This window comes from Arachis hypogaea, chromosome 6 (assembly GCF_003086295.3).
Source record: "Arachis hypogaea cultivar Tifrunner chromosome 6, arahy.Tifrunner.gnm2.J5K5, whole genome shotgun sequence".
Classification (NCBI taxonomy): domain Eukaryota; kingdom Viridiplantae; phylum Streptophyta; class Magnoliopsida; order Fabales; family Fabaceae; genus Arachis; species Arachis hypogaea.
The window spans coordinates 116440928-116463335 of record NC_092041.1 but is presented as its reverse complement, the minus strand read 5'-3'; the positions used below and the strand labels follow the sequence as shown (position 1 = coordinate 116463335).

General features: G+C 30.1%; 2 protein-coding genes across 3 annotated transcripts; both read left to right on the top strand.

Annotated features, from left to right (window-relative positions):
- Nucleotides 1-12407: 12407 nt before the first annotated feature.
- On the top strand, nucleotides 12408-14958 carry LOC112756091 (probable isoaspartyl peptidase/L-asparaginase 2). The gene is made up of 4 exons (XM_025804519.3): nucleotides 12408-12876; nucleotides 12990-13223; nucleotides 13979-14065; nucleotides 14258-14958. The coding sequence occupies exons 1-4, from the start codon at nucleotides 12715-12717 to the stop codon at nucleotides 14753-14755; spliced, it is 981 nt and encodes a 326-aa protein (XP_025660304.1). The 5' UTR covers nucleotides 12408-12714; the 3' UTR covers nucleotides 14756-14958.
- A 5698-nt stretch (nucleotides 14959-20656) lies between these two features.
- LOC112756090 (ubiquitin-like protein 5) lies at nucleotides 20657-21729 on the top strand. 2 transcript variants are annotated; one of them, XM_072198414.1, is made up of 3 exons: nucleotides 20657-20829; nucleotides 21039-21296; nucleotides 21525-21729. In XM_072198414.1, exon 2 carries the CDS (start codon nucleotides 21060-21062, stop codon nucleotides 21279-21281), a length of 222 nt encoding a protein of 73 aa, XP_072054515.1. In that variant the 5' UTR covers nucleotides 20657-20829; nucleotides 21039-21059; the 3' UTR covers nucleotides 21282-21296; nucleotides 21525-21729. The 2 variants fall into 2 exon arrangements, with proteins under 2 accessions (XP_072054515.1, XP_025660303.1); XM_025804518.3 differs by having other exon boundaries at nucleotides 20672-20829; nucleotides 21015-21296.
- The last annotated feature ends 679 nt before the right edge of the window (nucleotides 21730-22408 follow it).

Here is a 22408-nt window from a genome sequence, read left to right as displayed (position 1 = left end):
TGTTTGAAAACGTGTCGTTGAAGTACCTTCCTGTGTCGTTTAACCAAAGAATTGGTGCCACAATGCCTTTCTTCATTGCCGTTTCTCTTCAAGAGGCAGGCTTACAGAGTAGTTTGAGGTTTGATTTCTCTTTTTTATTTTTATTTTTTTTATTTATATATGTTTTGGATGAGACAATCATTTGAGTGGAAGATAAAATGAAGTAAAATTTGTTAGTAGCTTAGAATTTTTTCTCTTAGTAAATTATGTTGTTGATGAAAAAGAGTAGTTCATATATTTGGGAAAAAGAGAGTGTTGGCCATTTAATAAGTAGTTTGTGTTTTTTGTTGGTTGAAATGCATTGTTTTCATATTATTGACGTGATTTATTAACTATTATGGTTGTTGTCGTTGTTTACAGTGTCTGGTTAAGTTATGGTTCTGTTTGTGCACTCTTTTGTAGGTAAAAATTATATATTTTATAATTTTCATAGTGTTTTATGATCCTCTAATTTAAGTTGCAACTCATCCACTTGATTTCCAGCAATTACTAACAATAGAATAGCGAGAAACGACATTATAGAGGATGATATAATACAAGTTGGTCTTTTTTGGTTTTACTTCGTTTTTTCTCTTTTTTTTGTGTGTTTTTATTCCCTAATAGTGATTTACTTCATTGTCAAACGGTGTTTGATAACATTATGTGATACTGAATTAAGTTAAGTTACTTCACTAAATTTAGTTTTGCGGTTTTGTAACATGTAGAATTGAAAACAAGGAGAATAACATGGTAATAGTTTCTATTTATGTTATCGGTGTGTGCATATTTTATAAAAAAAATAATTGATTTTTCTCTTCTCATGACATTTGATTGTGTGCTGTATGTACAAATGAACAGTTATGCCTTTCTTTATGTTTTGTTATTTTTTATTTTCAACTTTCCTATGATTTTTTTATTTGTTTAAGGTGTAGGAATTTATTCAATTTGATGATCTTGTGATTTGTTGAATTGGAATTGTAAATTATATAGAAATTATTTTTTGGATCTTTAGCTTTCTGATTTGTTATTGTTTAGCTCATATATAAGTGGTAGATTTTATTCATGAACGAAGTAGTTTCAAAGTAAAAAAAAAGAGTAGATAAAAAAAATCTTATTTTGTTCATTTTCTGTATTCAAACTTTTTATTTATGAACTTTCAACTAAAAATTATAGACAAATTATTATAAGAGATTCTAAAACTTTAAATTTTGTTAGTTTAAAAATTATTAAATTTAAATATTTAAAATTATATAGTGAATTTTCAAACAAATTTAAAAAAAATGTAAAATTTAAGTTTACCGTCAGATTTATCGTCAGTTAAATCCGTTGGTAACTATTAATTTAATTATTAACAATAAATCATATATCACCGTCGGATTTCTTGGAAGAAAAATCCAACGGTAACAAACTCCAAAATTTCACAATTAAAAGTTTATATCCGCTGCTAAATTCGCCGGTAATTAGTAGCAGACGAAAAAATTCATCAATAAATAATTATCAGCAACATTTATACCGTCAGATTTATTCTGTCACTAAATTCGACAGTAAATAAATTACCAACGAATTTTTTGTTAAATCTGACAACTTTCTTGTAGTGTATATAATAAACATTTTTCTATGTTTTGTGTATGTATCATTACACTTGTCCTTTGGCAAATTCAAAAGTCACTACAAGTTAAACAACTTTAAAAAAGTACATATTTTTTATGTATAATTTTTTGGTTAAAAGCCATGTGAAAAACTTCAAACCTTTATCATGATCTATATTTTTATTTTAATTTACTTTATTTTCATATTATATATATAATATTGTATACATAGCACGCAGCCACGCACTTTAACTTAATATACACATATATTTATTTTTATTTAAAATTGTAGTGTTAAATTTAAAATAATTTATACTCATATAAATTTATTTAAAAGTACATCTTCGTTATTGATATCAAACTAGGGAAAGAAATTTATATATATTCACTGACTTTCTATATTCCTAGGAGTGATAATGTCACCGTGAAAATCCTACTTTAATTTGACGAAGGGATTTTTCTCATCCACATATTATTACATACATTTTCTTTATGGTGGAAATTAATTCCAAGGGAATCCCATATATATAGTTGTTTGTTGTTAGTTTCTGATTGATTTAAAATACTACCTATTTTTACTCCTTATTCTTTCTTTGGTTATCGTTTCGTTAAATATCTTTTCTAATTTGTTGGACATTATATGCATATATAAATATATCATTACGTGCCTTCTTTTAATTTCCAAGGGTTGAAAAAAGAAATATGCAACTAACATATATGCTTTTTCTCAACCTCTTGAATTTAATTTAATTATAGTAATCTAAGCATGTTTTTTATATGGAAAAGGATGCTGCTAATGCAAGTTCACCTGAAACACAAGGCGGGATGAACTACTCCATTTGAGGGATATCATTGGTCATCAATAAGTAATTCCATATATCAATATAAATTTAAATTTTTATTCCGGTCCGACCACTACAATAATATAGACTATTTTTAAAGATTATTATGTGTCAAAAAAATTAAAATTCGTCAAAAAACAAATTTTGACACTATTTTAACTATAAAAATATGTTAATAAAAAATTTGTCAAAAATAGTATTTTTAACATATAAATAATTGTAAAAAAAGTTTAAATATTATTTTGATAAATATTGGGTATCAAAAATATTGTTAAAAAAAATTGGGAATATATTTTTTATGATATTTATTAACCGTCAAAAATACTATTTATTTTGACACTTATTGACCATAAAAAATTCTCAACAAAAAATTTTTAAGAAAGAATGAGATGAGATCTTGAAATTGAAGAATAAACTGAGATTTTGAAGATGAAGAATGAGTAGTATAATCCCAAACTGAGAACAGTGTGATGCCAAAATTGACGGAGCTCAACGAAAAAAAGGAATAATGGAATATGTTGAAAACAAATGAGTGTCAAAATTGAGAAATAATTTTCTACAATCAAATTATAAATAAAAAAAACATAAAAAATTTGACATCTGTAATATTTGTCAAAAATATATATTAATTTTTACACTTAACTATGACCGTTAAAATACGAAGGTAATTCACGTGTCACCTCATATTTTGACAGAGACATGAATAACTAGCAGAAATTTTTAAACAAACGGATCCAAGACAAAGAATCCATCCAAAGTACAAGGTATAAATGGGGAGCAATTTATCCCTTTCTAAAAATACGTCATTTTTATCCTAATTAGATGCTTTCTTGTACGAACGCTCACTTTAATATCAAAGTGTCCTTGCAGGTGGCTCCACCTATCGCAACGCTTAGAACAACACTTACATCTCTATATAGAACTCGCATACAAATTCAGAAACACTCTCAATCAACCTGTTGCTCTCAACGCACCAACCATCTGATCCACCTTTTTAACAAGCAACTGAACAATTCTCAATACTTATTTAAATAAATAAATAGACTATTACTCGATCAATTTAAATTATTTTTAATTTCTCAAATTTATTATAATGGATTATATATAGGACGACAATAAACATTTTTCTTAAAATAAAATTTTTTAATAGGGTTAATCGAAAATCAATTAACAAATCCATCTAGTTTAGGATAAAAAATAATTGCGAGCAAATTCATTAAAAACTAGAATGTTCTTTAGCGACAAAAAATGTTTTTTTTTAAATAAAAATTATATAAGTATATTATTTTACTATATATATATTTAATTAGTTCATGAATCCCAATTAAACCTCAAAATCTTCAAACTTTAATTAATTTTATAGGTTGAATGATCGATCTCAAGATCCTCTTGTTGGTTTGCGTAAATTTTTTGTATGTATAGAATTTTTTTATTTGTCTTATACTAACTTTTTTAATAAATAAAGATCAAATTTTAAATTTTTAAATCATAAAAATTCTTATATCTTATTTTGATACTATTTTTAAAAATTTAAATTAATAAAATAAAAAAGGCGTATAAATAATGGAGTTGTCTTTAAACTCTAACATTATCTAATTGACCGGAATATATATATTGTTATTTATTATATATATTGTTATTTATTATATGGCATGATGGTTGTCGTCAATGAATGATAACACATTTCGTTTAATTTCCAACTTCTCCTCACCCATTTTCTATATATATATATTGTGATAAAATAAAACGTTTTAAAAAAGATATCATCTCAATGATGAATATAAAGATTTTTCTCTCCTTAACATCTTGTCGGCAATAATAAGATTTGAACTTAGGATTTCATGCATGTGTATCCCCTTACCACTCCCATTCTTCTCTCTTCCTATTATTTAATTTGTTATATATTTGGTGACTAATTAAGCATGAAGATGGAATTTCAAATGTTCCAGCCACATAGGACCCAGTTCATAGTAGGATGTTCATGGATCGGATTCTATCCGCATATCTGTGGTGTTTATTCGAATTCGATCTGAAAATTGCGAATATGGATTCGATTCTTAAGGTTTTTGGATCGAATCAGATCTGCATACTAATCGGATCGGATTGTGGATTTTGTGTTGGTATCCGCATATCCGATCTACGTATATGTAAAAATAAAGAAATAAATAAGTAAATATTCTTTTTATGTTTTATTTCAACTAATAATTATCATATATGTTGTATTATTTTAATTTATTATTTAAAAAAAGTATGTTTAATATTATTTTAAGAGTAAATATATTTAAAAAATAGAAAAAATGAATTTTATTAATATATTTTTAATAAAAATAAGCTTTTAAAAATATTTTTGTGTTTTGCGGATATATATATCCGATATTTGATCTGATCCGATCCGCAAATGTGTGGATCGGATCGGATCCAACCTTAAAAACTGCGGATATTGGATCCGATCCGATCCAATCCGATCGATGATTTTAATGCGGACCGAATTGAAATTTTGGCCATATCCGATTCGATCCAATTCGCGTTTACCCCTACTTCATAACGAGAAAATAATCTTTTTTAAGCAAAAAGACTAGCTAATAAATAATAAAGTAAAAAATTAATTATCATTCAATTTGTAACTTACATTATTTCTAAATTTCATGTAACCTTAAATTAAAAATAATTACATACTTATTTTTTAACTTTACTAATTTATTTTACTTTGATCCATTCATAGCTAGAATAATTAGAAGGGGCCATAGAATGAGAAAACAATGGACAATCATCGTTGTCATTGACATGCCATGGCATAGCAATTGGCTTACCCAAAAGCTTGGAAAGTGCATGTATATATCACAAAGCACTAATGTATATGCCATTGTTGTTGCTTTCGTTGCCTTAGGTCTCTATACTTATTTGGCTTATTATATATTCTAGGTCCACATCGAATTTATGAATGTAATCTTTAGATTTCTGGTATCAGAACATGCATAATTATGAATACGACTGTACTATTATGAATTTTATTAACAATGTTTTGATAAAGTTTCAATTGAGGTGGTAGATAATTCACTTACTTTTTATTTAGTTAAAAAAAAGTGGCTATATATACTCGTATATTTTTAAACTTTATTAGATCCTATGCATGTATGGAAATTGGATGACCTTTGTGGTATTTTTTTTTTCTTAATTTTTTACGGTATTTCTTAATTCGACATACTAAAAATTTAGTCGTCGCAGATTAAAATTTAATTTAAGAATTTGTCATTAATTAATATATTGTTATATGCATAAGACAGAGGTATTACCTACAGTAATAATGCGAATAACTCAAAAGATTTGACCGTTATTATTACAAAATGCCTATAGTAACGGCGATAAATTATTAGTAGTTCTTCGTAAAAAAATATTAGTTATTTTTATATTTTTAATTAGTATATTTTTATACTATTTTAAATAAGAAATATTATAAAGGGAACGAAACAATATAGCTCTTAATTGGTTAATTAAGAATAAAGTTCTACGTTCAAGTAAAATACTTAATTAAGTTTAACAAAATTGTCATAACAACTTTTTAAATTATGCGCCTCCTTCTCTTTTTCTGTTTCTTTTTCATTTTCTATTTCTTCCTCTTCCTCCTTCTTCTTCCAAATTCACGTACGTAGGTTCTTCTTCTTTTCTTCTTCTTCTTCTCTTCCTCCTCCTCATCCTTCCCCAATGTTGCTTCTTCTTTAAGCAATTTTTTAACTGTTTGTTCAAATTTAAATCAAATTCGGTTCATTTGTGAATTGAGTTAGGTTCACTTGACACTACTTTTAAGTATTCACCAAATCTGTTATTCCTTAAGAAATTCGGATAGTTTAATTGAGTTCATTTGCTTGCAGAAATGAATTGAAATGTGTTTTTTCTTACTAATTGAATGTTTATCACTTTTTGTTCAAATATGAACCGAATTCGATTCATTTGTGAATTGAGTTAGGTTTACTTGATATTACTGTTAAATATTCACTAAATTTAAACCAAATTTGATTTGAACATCAATTAAAAAGAGGAAAAAATGCAACAACAATAGCAACAACAAAAGAATGACGATTGAAAGAAAATACGCGAAGAAAAAAAGGAACACGAAAAAGAAGGAAGAATACGAAGAAGAAGACGGAATGCGAAGACAAAGAAGGAGAAAAACGAAGAAGAAGAAGAAGAAAGAACGCAAAGATAAAAACGAAGACGAAGAAGCATTATTTGAAATGTGCGTGTGTACATGCAGATATAATGAAAGTAATTTTTGTTAGATTTAAACCTACTTGATTGAACTTTGATATAAAAATACTTGAATGTGTAGTTGGTTTGTTAAAATAATTAAATGTATAAGCAATCGTAATTCATATTTCTTAATTTATTTAATTTTTTTCGTTGGTGTAGATTAAATGACTAAACTTACATATATATAAGTATGATGAAGTAATAATGGGAGTATGCTTTTTAGTGTTTCATGAAAGCTTTGGCGGGATTAGTCAAGAATGCAATTAAAAACCCATACATCATGCTGATATTTGAGTTAATTAATAGCTAAATAAAGATATTTTGTGGGGTGGTTAATAAAATATTTGAATTAATGAGTATAAAGGCAGGTAGCATTATTATTAGCAGTGTGCTTTCACCAAACGCAGCCCACCAGAGTCAATATCATTGAATCTTTATAGTGTAAGTGTTGAAAGATTCTGTCCATTGATTTCGCCGCCATGCCCCTAGGTTTAGGGAGCTTCTTGGAAACCACTTTGACCAATTTAATTAGGCCACAAAGAGCCACACTCCCTTAGCTTTTAATTTCTTACTTTTTCTTTTGTTGTTTAAATAATTGTTATGCGTATGTTTATTTTAAGAAGCTTAATTTTAAATAATTGACAGTATAATTTTATACATTCGTACAATTATATATTTATATTTATTCTTTTAAATAAATATTTAAATAATTAATATAATAGATAATTATTTTTGTTAATATAATGTCACGTAATTAAATATATATATATAATTATTTTATATTAATTATTATTTCAAGAGAAAAAAGTTTAAGGATTAACTATTTTAATTTATATTTGTCAGTATTTTTAATCAGTAATTTAGTACTTTTAGTTTAGTAATTTATTATTATATTTTTAGTCAATATTTTTAAGAAAAAGTATAGGGTGTCAATATATTATCTGTTAACTTATTGTCAATAATAATTAATTATTATATTTTAAACACATGTATGAAGAGACACATCCAAGAAATACATATCTAAAGACACTTTCATTAGACACAGTTATAAAAAAGACATTTTTATTAGACACATCCATAAAAACACTTTCATTAAATACCGTTATAAATAAGAGTTGGCAGAACTGCAGAAGTTGGCAGAAAAGCTATTGATAACGTAGCGAAATTGTATTTTTAAATATCACTCTTTAATTATTAATTAAAAATAATAAATTAAATTAGTCTTGTAATTATTATTTTAAAGTTTTTTAATTTATTTTTGGTAACTATTTATATACATTACATTATTCATATATTTGTTGGAAACTCTAATATTTATAAATATAAAAAAATTATGAAAATACAGTTGTCTAGAATATATTTTTTAACTTTAAAACAAACATATGCATCCACTTAATTTTTCATTTATCTAAGTAAAAGAATCATGAATTTTACCAAGAAAAGTGGTGGCAGCCTGTTAATGAAGATATACTGTTAGGGTTTTAAATTAAAGAAGGGTCAGTGTAGTGTCTCTTTCACTCTTTTCTATTTGCTGCCGACTATATATTATTAATTAATTACCAGTTACCACATGTGTATGCTTTTCCCTCAACCATGGAAATAGAATCAACAACTAACATTATTCCACAGATTCATGTATCTTTCTATTTACCCCTAAAATACGGACTGTCATATATTATTCTATGGACGTGTATTTATTTATTTTATTAATATGACCTGTCCCTAACGATTTTTGCCGCTTTTTATTTTCTATCTGGAGGACTGGAATGAGTTGAACGCAATTATGGAGAAGGGAAAAGCTTTACTTTAATGTGGTGTCGGTGCAAAAGAAAATTGGACCGTGGGAATGGGGGAGGAGAACTCGGACCTTCTAATTTGCATGCACTTAAGCGTACTGTCCGATTTTCGCATAGGCAAGCCACGCGTCGCTAAGTGTTTGCTCCCCATAAACAGTGCCTCTTTAACCCAACCAAACTCAGTGTATGCATACCAAACAAAAAATAAAAAAAATCGGACCACAAAAAAAAAATCAGATCACGGTCCGATTTTCATTAGTGTAAATTAAAAAAAAAATTTCTATAACCACAAAACGGACCCAACGATTACTTTAACGAACCAAAAACAAATCAAATAAAGAAATCGGACCATCTGTTTTGCGGGGTCATATCGCACGGTCCGATTTCTTCTATGTGCTAGTGCAAAATAGACCCTCCGATTTGCTTACAAAATTTTCAATACATAGAAATTGGAGGGTCCGATTACTTCCTTTCCAAATCTGACAAAACATGTCCCACATTTGGGTGTAGCACCCCCTCAATCCATATCCCAGCACAACACCAATCTCTCCTCCATAACCAAAAAAATAACCCGATTTTTGTTTTTCTAGTCTTTTCTATATAAAAAAAAAACAAAAAATATAAAATATATATAATTTAATTTATTTTTAATATATATTTTATTTAATAATTAATTTTAATGATTGATTTTAATATGATTAAAATATATGTATCGGTTAAGTAGTGCATGAAAATGTAATTACATGATTATTTTAACTTTTATATTTACCAAAAAAATGTTTATTTATAATTACTGTGTAATTTATGCGATTATAAAAAAAAGTAATTTACATTATTATTTAATTTAATGACATATATAATGAAAGTATTTGCAATATCTAATTTGCTACACATTTTGTATTAAAAGTAAAATAGCAATATATAAAATAATGAGAGAAAAAATAAAATCCTCTTATTATTTTTTCTATAAAAAATGGTCTCTCTAGTCTCTATAAAAAAGCTATAAATAACACATAACACGTGAGGTGCTACCACTAAGAAAAACCAACTAGCTCAATATATCTATTAACTTTATATTTCATTGTATTATGTGTCGAGTAATTTTTAAATCTCTTATATTTAAAATTGAACACAATTAACAATTACCATGAATTAGTTATTACCCAATAAAATTATTACCTAATTTTTTATTTTAGTTTACTTGATAATTTTATTTTTTAAAAAAAATTGACATATTCATAAAAAAGAGAAAATAACAAATAGGTTCCTGACATTTTGTTCCGCGGATATTTTCGTCCCTAACCATTGAAAAATATTTTTAAGTCCCTGACGTTCACATAACTTAGACGGATCAGTCTTTGACAGAGACATTTAGACGGATTAGTCCCTGATGAAAACATTTAAACAGAAGGACTGATTCGTCCAAATTTTATGAAGTTCAAAGACTTAAAAGTATTTTTTAATGGTTAAAGACGAAAATGTATGCGAAACAAAAGGTCATCACCTATTTGTTATTTTCTCTAATTTAATATATGAAATGCATGGCCCTACTACAAATAGGGTAAAAAACATGGCACCTTGGCTTTCATCAAATTCTTACATTACTCCAGAAGATGCCACCTCGTGTGTTGTGATGCTCTGATTAAAGAGTACTAAAATTTAATTTATTTAATTAATCCCTCGAGATTTTCAAATTTAATGTCGTTTAATTGGTCTTTGTCTTTTTCTCCCATTAGCTAGGACTGCGCTTTAATAATAAATTAATTCTTCCCACCCAAAAGCAGTGGATCTTAAATGTTCAATTTGAACTTTTCTTCGTTATTTTTTTTTTAATTTATTTCTCCTTTAAAAAAGTACAAATGATTAAAAAATAAAGAAGGATCTAGCACTATCATATTTTAAACGAAGAATCTTGCTAGTGAACTTTGTAGCCCCGCTTCCGATTAAAAAATAATTAAAAAGGACAATGAAATTTTGGCTACTCAATTTTTTTTTACATCTTGATTTCCTCCCCTTTTAGCATTTTAAAAGACTCAAAACTAAAAAAAATGGTGAAATTTATGTAGATATTTTTAACTTGAATTTTCGATCTACGTAAGTAATAAGTTTAAATGATCAACAATTTTTAGTTGATATATATAAGATGAAGTTATGAAAAATTATTAGATGATCAGTTAACTTTATAATTAGGTAAAAATTCAGGTGAAGTCGAATTTACGTGAAGTTGATACCTGAAAGTCGTTAGATGAAAATTTAGTCAAATAAGTCAACTCATCTAACGGCTTTCAGGTATCAACTTCACGTGAAGTCGACTTCACCTGAATTTCCACTTTATAATTAAGTCTCAACAAAACCTTCAAAAAGCATTTTTCTTAGACTGCTATTTTTTAATGAAAAAGAAACAAAAATTTATGAAACTATACACACAAAAATTCTTATAACAAATCCAACATTAAAAAAGAACAAATTTTAAAAAGTATAGAAATTTTTAAATAAAAATACAAAAAAAAAATTCATATCTATTATACAAAAATGTTTAATTTAATAAAATTTCTGTATTTCTATTATTCAAAAACTATTAATTTAAGAAAACAATAATTTGTTAGGGACTTAGTTTTAAAAAAATTGTTTATCCTGTATTTTCTAACAATTATTATAAAATAATTATGTTCTGGCAAGCAAAAATTGTCTCTGTCGGATCCAAAACGGTGAATCTTTTTACCAGCAAGGCATTAGCAAATCCAAGATTCCTTCAGAGGTGAATCTTTCAGACACGGACACAAAAGTAGTAATTTATTCATGCAGTTAAATAGTGATATATATATGTGTAATTAATATATAATATCTCTTACCTTATTGTCTGGGAGAATCATATATCATATATAATATAGTTAGTAGCAAAAGACACCGGTGGTCCACCCAAATATTTGGTTGTTTCTGCTGGTCGTAGAAGGGCAAATTCGGAAAATGACACCTCTTAAAGGCAGAAGAAGATTATATTTATGGGCAAGAGTTCTTAATGACACCATAGAAATTATTAATCCAAGAGTTCTTGACTCATCATCACTATTTTACATACTTTGTAAGTACTCCACTCTACAAACTTTAAATTAAAAAAAAAAAATATGCATTTAGTTAACAAAGTAACTAATTCTTAAAAAAGTAATTTTGAGTAATAACAAAACTAATATAAACTGATTTTGACTAATAACAAAACCAATAAAAACTAATTTAAAAATTTTGACCAGTAACAAAATTAATATAAACTAATTAATTTTGACTAATAACAAAACTAATAAATTTAAAAAATTAGAGTAATAACAGAACTAATAAACTAATTTTGACTAATAACAAAACTAATATCAACTAATTTAAAAAGATTTTTGTATTAATTTTTCTTATTATATAAAAATGTAATTTTTTTATTTGTATATAAATACATATATTTTTTAACTTATTTTTAATATATATTTTATATTAATAACTGATTTTAGTAGTTGATTTTGATGTACATTTAATATAGTTATTTTTAACCGTGTCACTCTAACAACTTATTTAGGTGCTATTAAATTGTTAAAAAACAAAAGATCTATTTTTTACATAATAAATAAAGAAATTTACTCAAACATAATAAATAAATTAAAAAATAATATTATATAAAATATTTAAATATAATTTTTTTATTTTTAATATTTTATTCTTTAAAAAAATAATTAAAACAAAAATATTTTTTATTTCATAAATTCGTTTAAATAAGTCGTAAATATTCAAATGATGACATCTTCATATAAAAATAACATTATAAATTCTTAGATGGTTAATCAAATATATAATTAATTCATCTAATAATTTACCATGCTATTTTCATACGAAGATGTCAATGGGAGTATCACCTTCTAATATACATATAGAATACGGTAATTTAGTTAATTTAGCGGTAGTTGAGTGAAGAGAAATAGTTACTACCCATAGGGCGTAGTGGTACAGGTTGAGATAATTTAGTGGAAGGTAATTTAAGAAAAGAGAATACGTGGTTGTGGTTGGATCCAAATAGCAAGTAGATTCCAAACCCGAATTGAAATGAAAGATTCGGGTCCAAACATTTTGCTATAAAAGGAGGGTGTCCCTCCCTCACATCGTTGCAGCCTCCATAATCTCAGAAGCACAGAAAACTGAGAAAGAGAGTAGGGTGAGGGTAAGCCGTAGGATTAAGACACTAATATGGGTGGTTGGGCTATTGCTGTGCATGGCGGAGCTGGTGTTGACCCTAATCTCCCCCTCCATCGTCAAGAAGAAGCCAAACAACTCCTCACTCGCTGTCTCAATCTCGGCATCTCTGCCCTCAATTCTAATCTCCCTGCCATCGACGTCGTCGAACTCATCGTACGTCCTTAATTCACTAATTCACTAATTATTAATTCATCTAGTTGCGACTGCACCTATCATCATAGACATTAAAAAATGGAGAAATGAATTTGTGGTTGTGATTGTGATAGGTCAGGGAATTGGAAACAGATCCATTGTTCAATTCAGGGCGTGGATCTGCCCTAACGGAAAAAGGAACTGTGGAGATGGAGGCTAGCATAATGGATGGCCCAAAGAGGCGATGCGGCGCCGTTTCGGGTCTCACCACCGTTAAGAACCCAGTCTCTCTGGCCCGTTTGGTTATGGAAAAATCCCCACATTCCTACCTCGCTTTCTCTGGCGCCGAAGACTTCGCTAGACAACAGGTTCCCAAACACGCCCTTCCCCTCACGTCCTTTCCGTTTTACTATTTTTTTTTATATTCTCTCTTTTTTTTCTTCTCATTTACAGAAAATATAAGAAATTAACGTTTCAGAAAAAAAAATCTGGATCAGATCGGATGCGATACAGAAAATCTAACTTTTAAATGGTCAAGTTTAAGTCATTTTTGAAAACTGCATCTGAGAATAAATATGAAATTTAATTTATATATTTAATTAGAAAAATCCATGAATTTGATAAAAAATAATAATAAAAGACGAGATTCTCCTGTGAAAAAATTGTTAAATAATAAAGATGCACCGTATGAAAGTTGTGTACAGTTTTCATCGGGAGAATCTTTTTTCTTTTTCATTTTTGTCTCAACGCTGAAGTACATGAACTAGTTGCACTTTGTTTGCTATCTCACGTGTGTAGGTCTAAATTTTTTTTATAATATTAAATTAGAATATATTTTTTAAAAAAGTTTAATCACGTGACTTCTTCTATTTTTTTTCCCTTTTATTTATTTATTTAATTTTTTTCTTTTCGGAGGAATCTCCTGGACCCTGGTGAGTTGGAACTTAGTTGTATAATATGTTACTATGTTTTGTCAACGTGTGCGGTGAGCACTACTTGCAAATCTATCTTCTCTGTTTAACGTGGGGTGCAAATCTTGAATCTGTGTGATTAATTATTATTAAATTTCATATAAGACAAGGTTTAATTGAATTTTTAATTTGTTTTGATTTCTGATCTTCAGGGAGTGGAGGTTGTGGACAATGAATACTTCATAACCCCAGAAAACGTTGGCATGCTCAAATTAGCAAAGGAAGCAAATGCAATCCTGGTACGTACTATGTTACGGCCACACTTAAATTAGCTATCAGTATAAAATATATATTAAAAAATATTAGCCGTCTTTGATTAAAAATTAGACGAAAATAATTATATAAAAATTAATTCCTAATTTTTCGTTTACTATTATTGTAGTGCGTTCCACTACTGACTTTGATGTGTGCATGATTGATGATTATTGCAGTTTGATTACCGAATTCCCAATGGATGCGAGACAACATGCGGTGCAAATGTGGAGTCCCCACTCCACATGAACGGTCTTCCCATCAGCGTATACGCACCGGAGACGGTGGGTTGCGTGGTGGTGGACCGGGAGGGACGTTGCGCGGCCGCCACATCAACTGGTGGCCTCATGAACAAGATGGCGGGTCGCATCGGCGACTCGCCCTTGATAGGCTCTGGGACCTATGCATGTGACCTATGTGGGGTCTCGTGCACCGGCGAGGGCGAGGCTATCATTCGCGCCACGCTGGCGCGCGAGGTCGCCGCCGTGATGGAGTACAAGGGACTTGGGCTCCAAGAGGCAGTGGATTTTTGCATCAAAACTAGGCTTGATGATGGGAAAGCTGGCCTAATTGCTGTGTCTAAAAATGGTGAAGTGGCTTATGGGTTTAATTGTAATGGCATGTTTAGGGGTTGTGCCACAGAGAATGGGTTCATGGAGGTTGGAATTTGGGAATGAAATTACAAATTAGGCTTAATTTGTGCTTTTGCGTTTTGTATTTGGGGATTTGGCTTCTTAACCTTTGATTTCGTGAGGGTAAGGTGGTGAAAAATGAAAATATTATGTAGTGATGTGGAATTATGTATTAGTAGTTAGGTTTTTCTATTTTTCTGTTTTGAAGGATAGAAAATGTGAATGAAATAATCATTATGTTAGTTTAATTTCTGACCCTCAAACACATTTGTCAATATATGTTTGATCTTTGTTTATATATATCAATCATATTAATATATTATATACACACTAAAAATTAATTATTAAAATAATTATTTATATTAAAATATAAAATATATATTAAAAATAATTTAAATAATATATGTACATAAATAAATATATATTAACTAATTTAGTAACTAATTTTTCTAATGTATATATATAAAAAAAAAAAAAAGAAAAGAAGAAAGAAACCAGGAGAAACAAAAATATGGCCCAATGGACCCCCCTCTCCTTGTAATTCAGCCCCAATGAGTGCCTTAAAATAAAAATGTTTAGTCACTATGGTCTAGTAGAGCACAACATTAGACCAAGGTTTAACGCACTTAAATTTTGTTGGGCCAACCGTGGGAAGCTCTCGACAATTGGGGAGAATTCAGGGAGGAATCAAGTGAGAGAACATAGATGAGAAAACACCACATCCAACTCAAAACTTTAAGGTGTCAAATTAATTGGTCTCTCATCTTATAAACTCCTCACTCTTCCTTATTTTCTTTGATGTGGGACTAACTTCAACACTTCTCACATTTGCAACACTAACAAATTTATGTATCAGAATCCACGGTTTGAGCTATGGCCGCAGAAATGCAAAAACAATAGATAATAACATACAAGGTTTTTTTTCTAGTTTATGTGTGTGGTTTGCTTTCTACTGAAAATACTGGAGGACTTTTAAAATGGTTTAATTTATTCATGATTAAAATATATGTAATAATCAGCTATTCATTCTTCATTCATGAGGTCTAGCACAAGTGATAATTGTTTGGATTATTTAAACATTATATTTGGAATTCAATCTTTAGAGGCAGCAAAACAACGTGTGTGCAATAGTTTTCATAACTAGGGATTAGTAGTTGGCTTCTAATCTTTGGATAGCTGATGGTTTATACCTTTTAAAGAGGGAAAAAAACAATCATTTCGCTGAAAATAATAATCACAACTATTATAAAATGTGCATATGCTTGTATATAAAGTCAACAAATCGAGTTTCTTTCTTCAATTTTTTGTTTTTTCCACTAACTAAGCCTTAATTTGATATTTGTTTGTCTTCCTAAAGAAAATATTTGATTTCTCATACTGTACAATTCAATTAAATGCCAAGAATTGGGTGGGTGCCTTTTTTTATTTTTAGTTTAATATGCATTCTTATTCCACAAACACTTGTGGCATATTATTATTTACATATTCACATTCACACTTGATTGTGAATTACCTGAAATATCGGAGTTTGTTGTTTTTTGAGTTAGTGATCTTTACGATTTTCCGTCCAATTGGATGAAAGAGGAAGGAAAATGATCTGCAAAGACACTTCGACAATTAAATCAAAAAATCTAAAAGATAGGATTAATAACTGTGTATTACATACCTGAAAAAATGAATGATTTCTCTTTATATATACTAGATTGCTTATCATATTTTCTAGGCCGTTAAAAGATTTTAGAATTTAAAAATCCGTTAAAACTGTGATAAGCTAACTGGATCGATATGAAGCTAAGAACTTCTTGTTGTATTACACTTAAAAGTTCTTCAAATGGCTCAATTATACAATGATTAATCGATTACATACATTGTTACAAGGGTCATGTTATATGCATTATATCTTTCTTTTAACAAAAAGTGAAAGTTGTTTTTCATAATTGAAAAAAAAAATGTACCTTGCTAAGGGAAGAGTGAGTTCTTGCCATGAAAAGAGAAAGTAGAAACAGGGGAGAGAAGAAGTGAAAAACAATGAAGAATCACAAACTTATATACCACCAGTTAGTTACATGCATGTGATGAGTGTTGCTGGAAATAACTGATTCTGTTAAATTCAGTTTTATTGCCCAAACAGAATCGGTTGCTTATGAGCTAAGTAATTCCTTAGTTGACAATGATCAACGGTAATCTTTGTTTAACTTCATTAAATATACATATTGTCTATAAATTTTATAAATGTCTTTATTTTTTTACCTAATTTTAATTTTCACTATTTTTTTTTCCGAATATATGAAACCGCATGCTGAGTTGCTGACTCAGTATACTGGAATACCATGAACTGAATTTATTTATTTTTTATTTATTTCAATATGTAAGTCACTACTTTGGATATAGATCTCAACATAATAGTAGCTATTTTGTGATCAACTTGGTATTCTTAGAATATATGTTAGCTAAATCAATATAAATATAATAAAAATTGAAAATTGTTATGTGTTCAGGTGGAGAATTTAAATTTAAATGTGTGGGCTCCAGAACACGCTGTCTTTTGGCATTTATTATCTAATGCAGAGATTTTGTTATATGGTCCAATTCATGCCGAATAATATGATTGTTCCAACAAATTGCAAAATTCCAAAAATAAATAAATACATACACGTCACACAGTTCACAATGCTTGTTCTGATTCAAGAATTTCATTTGTTTCTTAGATGTGATAGTTGATATATCCTCTGCAATCTGCATGAAATTGAAACCATACTGCAAATTTTTATAATTAAGAATCATGGGTAAATTAATTATGTGATACGTGCTATGGCAGCTACGGTTAATTTGGAGTAGATAGAGATTGCTCTAAATGAGGCAGCGGTCTAATAAAGGAAAAGTTTAGCAGCAATTTTATTAAATTTTGACCAGTATATAACCATAAAAGAAGAGTGAGTCATTGGATAAAATCTCACATTAATTTCACACCATTAAAAGTCTCATTAATAGCTATTTGATGGCTATAAATTCCAAAAGTTGCTGGCCCTAACATTTTTCGTCTAATAAATTCAATATTTATTTTTATTCGATAATATTAAAGGTGTTTTGGATACATTTTTTACATGATACAAGTATTACTGCATTAGAGTTTAAAGGATAAATTTGTAGTTAGTTAAATTAGTTATAGTTTTAGTTTAGGTAATTATGACAGCTGGCACTCTAATCAGCTATAAATACAAGCTATACGGTTCTGTTGTAACTAATTTGATTCTTCTTACGTATTATAAAAATCTCTCTCTCTCCAAATTTTCTTACTTTTCTTTTTTTCTTCTGCCAGATACCTTACACTACATATTTTTGTTATTTTTTTGGTATTTTATTAAATCTATTTTTAGGAAAAAAATATTTTGTCTTTGGCTAAGCCCAAAATACCCTATCCAAATTCAAAATTCTAATTCGCACGATCTCAAAGTCCCATTCTGAAATGGTTATCCTAGATTTGTTGAAGCCATTGGGCCTGGAGCGAAATGGACTAAAAACTTTGTGTGACTCCTTCATGGCAAATTAATTGGAAGTTGAGGAATACTAAAAAGAAAGGTTGGAAGTTGAGGGACTTTTATGTCAATTAGGATCATTTCTTATTCATTCCATGATTACCAAAAATTGTTTTCTTCCATGATTACATAAATATGCCTATTAGACCAATTTTCAACAAATTGCCAAGCTGTACGCTGAAAGCCACAAAAAAAGCTGAAAACACACTATGAGACCAAAGTTCATTGCACATGGTCAGACAAGACAATGTATGGGCTTTAATACTTTTCAACTACATAGCTTGTTTGAAGCCCACCACAAACTCCTCCTCCTCATGTTCATTCAAAAAAGACTTTCAAAATCTTAAAGGTTCACATAATTTATATTTTGTTTATATTATATCTAAATCGCAGGGGAATACCAAGAACCGCTTCCTATCTTTTAGGAAAAGAATTGGATAAGGAAAATACCAATTGAAAACCACCTGTAAATAGGGATGTCAATGGGGCAGGGCGGGGGCGGGGGATGCCTCCCTGCTCCCCATTCCCGCCCTCAGATTTGCTCCCCATCCCCGTCCCATTTCCCGCCGTGGGGGAATATTGCTCCCCATCCCCATTCTCCACGGGGCCCCATTCTCCGCGGGGACCCCATTCTTCATCTACATAATAGTTCTAACTAATTATTAATTTCCATATGAATAGAGCTGCAAGTATCTATCTTATACAAAAACTGCAAGATTTTATACAAAAAGTCTAAATGATACGATGGTGACTTCTCCGAAATAACGTAATAGGGGGACGCAACGACGAGTCAAAGGACAAAGTAGTGGACGAGGTAAGAGACGTGGCAACAGAGAGGAGAATGGATACGACGGCAGAGTTATGAAAAAGAACGCCGCAAATAGAAATTACGACGCGATAAGGGTGATGGCACGGTGAGGTGTGACGATTCGGTGAGAAGGGTGACGAGGGGGTGGCTGCAGAGAGGTTAGATGGAGTATGGACAGCCTTAGGGATCTCTGAATTAAAGAAGGGTTATGCAAATAAAGATTAGGAGTTTTGAGTTTCTATATATGTGTGTGTGAGAAATGACTAAAAAACATATATGAGAAATAAACTATTAAGGATAATTTAAGGAATTCATAAATTTCGGGGTATAGCGGGGACGGGGCGGGGATCCCCGCTCGGGTCCCCACGCCTGCTTCGGGGGAATTTTGTCCCCCATTCCCATCCCCGCGGAGAAAATTCCCCACAATCGGATCCCCATTCGGGGCAGTCCCTGCAGGGATCCCCGCGTCTCGGGAAATTTTGCCATCCCTACCTGTAAACCACTCAAACTGCACATCTACAATATACTTTCCACTTCAATTTTGACCGTTAATATTTTTTATATTAAATCTGAATGATTAAATAAATTAGAACGAAAAAGTTTCACATTCGTACGATGGAAGGAAATGAATTTTTTTTAATTTTTTTAATATTTGATAGAATATAATATAATTTTTTATTTTTAATTTTATAAGTTGGACAAAAATAAATAAAAAAATAATAAATAATTAAATTAAATATTATACACTATTTAATTTATTTTTTTTATTGGAGAGGATCCAATATGAAATAAGCTTCGTATCTTTTATTATTTGCGTGTCAGCTGCACTAGTATATATAAGATTAGGGGTGTGCATGGCCCGACCCGACCCGAAGATCCGACCCGGTCCCGAACATTTTAGAGGCTATTTTGGTGTGATTTCACTGGGTCTAGGGTCGGATAAGGGTCTCAAAAATAGACCCGGTCATTATTTCGGGTCGGGTCCGAGCCATGACTCGGGTTACCCGAAGTCAGCCCGGTGGTCCAGTCATCAGATACAATTAATATTTTGTGTTATTAGTGATGGATGATGACTATTCTTATGTGGAATTTAAGTATTGTAAACCTTAATATTTTGTGTTATTAGTTATTATAAGACTATAAGTTAATGTTTTATGTTTAAAATGCATAAGATTTTAGACTAATGCATACTATTGTGTTATTTATATTGATTTAAATATTTGGTATTATTAGACAATATTAGTATTGATTATGGTTATGCTTTAATTTTAGAGAAGAGTTGGTTCTTGTTATATTTTTCTAAGTGAATTTTACCATGTTAAATAATGGTTGAAGTATTGGAAATTTGGATATTTTCACATGCTAGCTTATAAGAAGGTATCAAGGTAATGTAGTGTTAATGGCCCGATTTTCACCCGATTTTTACCCGGTATAATCGTCGCCCGAAAGTGTATAGATTTCATCGGACCTAGGATCGGGTTCGAGTCTAATAAATAGGCCCGATATATATTTCGAGCCGGATCTGGATCACATCAAACCCGGTTTCACCCGGCCCATGCACACCTCTATATAAGATATATGAGATTGAGTTAACCCTCTCCATCAGTGACAAAATTCAAAAGCTTCAGACTCTGCACCCTCAAACCCTCAGCCTTTCCTCTCACGATTCACGAACGCGCGAACGCTCACCCTAGCCCTCAGTGACAAAATTCCTCGCACGGTCTCGTCAGAGCGTCTTCGCCGGTCTTTGCTGGTCTGCCCCTATTCTCTGTCGGGTAAGTCAGCCCTTTGATTTTGAAGCATTTGTTCTAATGTCTGGAGTTAGGTTAATTATAATTTATATTTCTCATGCTGATTCTGATTTCTATGATTTACGCGATTAAATCTTTGTGTGGATTCTGTGATTTATGTGTTTATGTTATAATTTTTTATTCTGATTCTTTATTAATTACAGTAGCAGTGTTATAATTTCTGTGAGTTTCAGGGAACGAACCAAGAAGAGAAGATGATCGAGGTGGTTCTGAACGATCGATTGGGGAAGAAGGTCCGCGTGAAATGCAACGATGACGACACCATCGGAGACCTGAAGAAGCTGGTTGCAGCTCAGACAGGAACGAGGGCCGACAAGATTCGCATCCAGAAGTGGTACACCATCTACAAGGATCATATCACCCTCAAAGATTACGAGATCCACGACGGCATGGGCCTCGAGCTCTACTACAACTAAAATCCCTCTTCAAAGGTCTCTTCTTTCTTCCCTGTTGTTGGTTTTGAGTTTATTTAACAATTGGCTTGTTAAAATTTACCTTTGTTGAGCATTGTGGATTCATAATTTTGTTCATCACTAGTAAAGGCTATTTCTTTAAGGAATTGCCCAATTTATGTGCTCATGTTATTGTTTCTGTGCTTGATATTTCCTTGAATGGTATAATAGTATTCGAGACTGATCTTTTGCTGTTGTTTGTTTCAGGTGCAATTAATGGCGTATGTGCTGGTAACTGGATAAATCTGTGGAATGTAACCTTTTGCTTTGTAAAAGACCCCTTTGATTGGAATAATGTACATACCCAAATGATATTGGGTTTAATTTGTTGTTGGAACAATTTGTTATATAACATATATTTGATGTGTTCTTGTTGGATTCATATTAATTGAAACCTCCCCTTCTTATCTTCCTTGCATAGTGTGCTTAATTAAAATTTTTGTTTGATTAGACAATCTTTTGAGGTATTGTTCTTCTAACATTCTTCATAACTGAGAAAGAAAAGATAGTTCTGTGGCCTGTAAATAATCAGTAGTTAGTTTCTTATTCAATGGTTGCTTCCCGAAATATTTCCTTAAAGATGTAGAAATTGGCCCTTGATTGAGAACTTAAAAAAATGAACAAAAGTTTTGTATATCAAAAATATATACTTTACTCTTATCCGAAATTCCTGATTTAATTAACTAGCTACATAACTTGTGAGTGAGTGATTAATAAATTGATGATGATGATGAGTGGTGGAAGCAATATAGGCATGAGCCAAACGCATTCCTAAGTGAACTTGAGAGACTGTAGTAAGGTGAAGTTTATCTGTTTTGAGGGGCAAACCCTTTGCATCAACACACTTCACATTTGGAAGCTTCAACCCTAATTGACCCTTTCTCACTTTCTCAATGTATTTTCCTTCCCCTGATGCAAGTGCTACCTGCATACATTAATTAACATTTTTACATGCCATCTCCTTCATTCATTAATTTCATTTCTCAAACATTATTATATAATATATTTCACCTTTTTAAAACGATTATTATTTTAATTTTTTATACATTAAAACATCAATGTCCTTATATGCAAAATAGATTAATTACGTA

What these genes read in the sequence shown, in the direction of transcription:
- LOC112756091 (XM_025804519.3), top strand. Translation starts at nt 12,715, where the DNA reads ATGGGTGGTTGGGCTATTGCTGTGCATGGCGGAGCTGGTGTTGACCCT. An exon ending in TCGACGTCGTCGAACTCATC is followed by an intron (nt 12,877 to 12,989) that starts GTACGTCCTTAA and finishes TGATTGTGATAG; the next exon opens with GTCAGGGAATTGGAAACAGA. An exon ending in AAGACTTCGCTAGACAACAG is followed by an intron (nt 13,224 to 13,978) that starts GTTCCCAAACAC and finishes TCTGATCTTCAG; the next exon opens with GGAGTGGAGGTTGTGGACAA.
- LOC112756090 (XM_072198414.1), top strand. Translation starts at nt 21,060, where the DNA reads ATGATCGAGGTGGTTCTGAACGATCGATTGGGGAAGAAGGTCCGCGTG.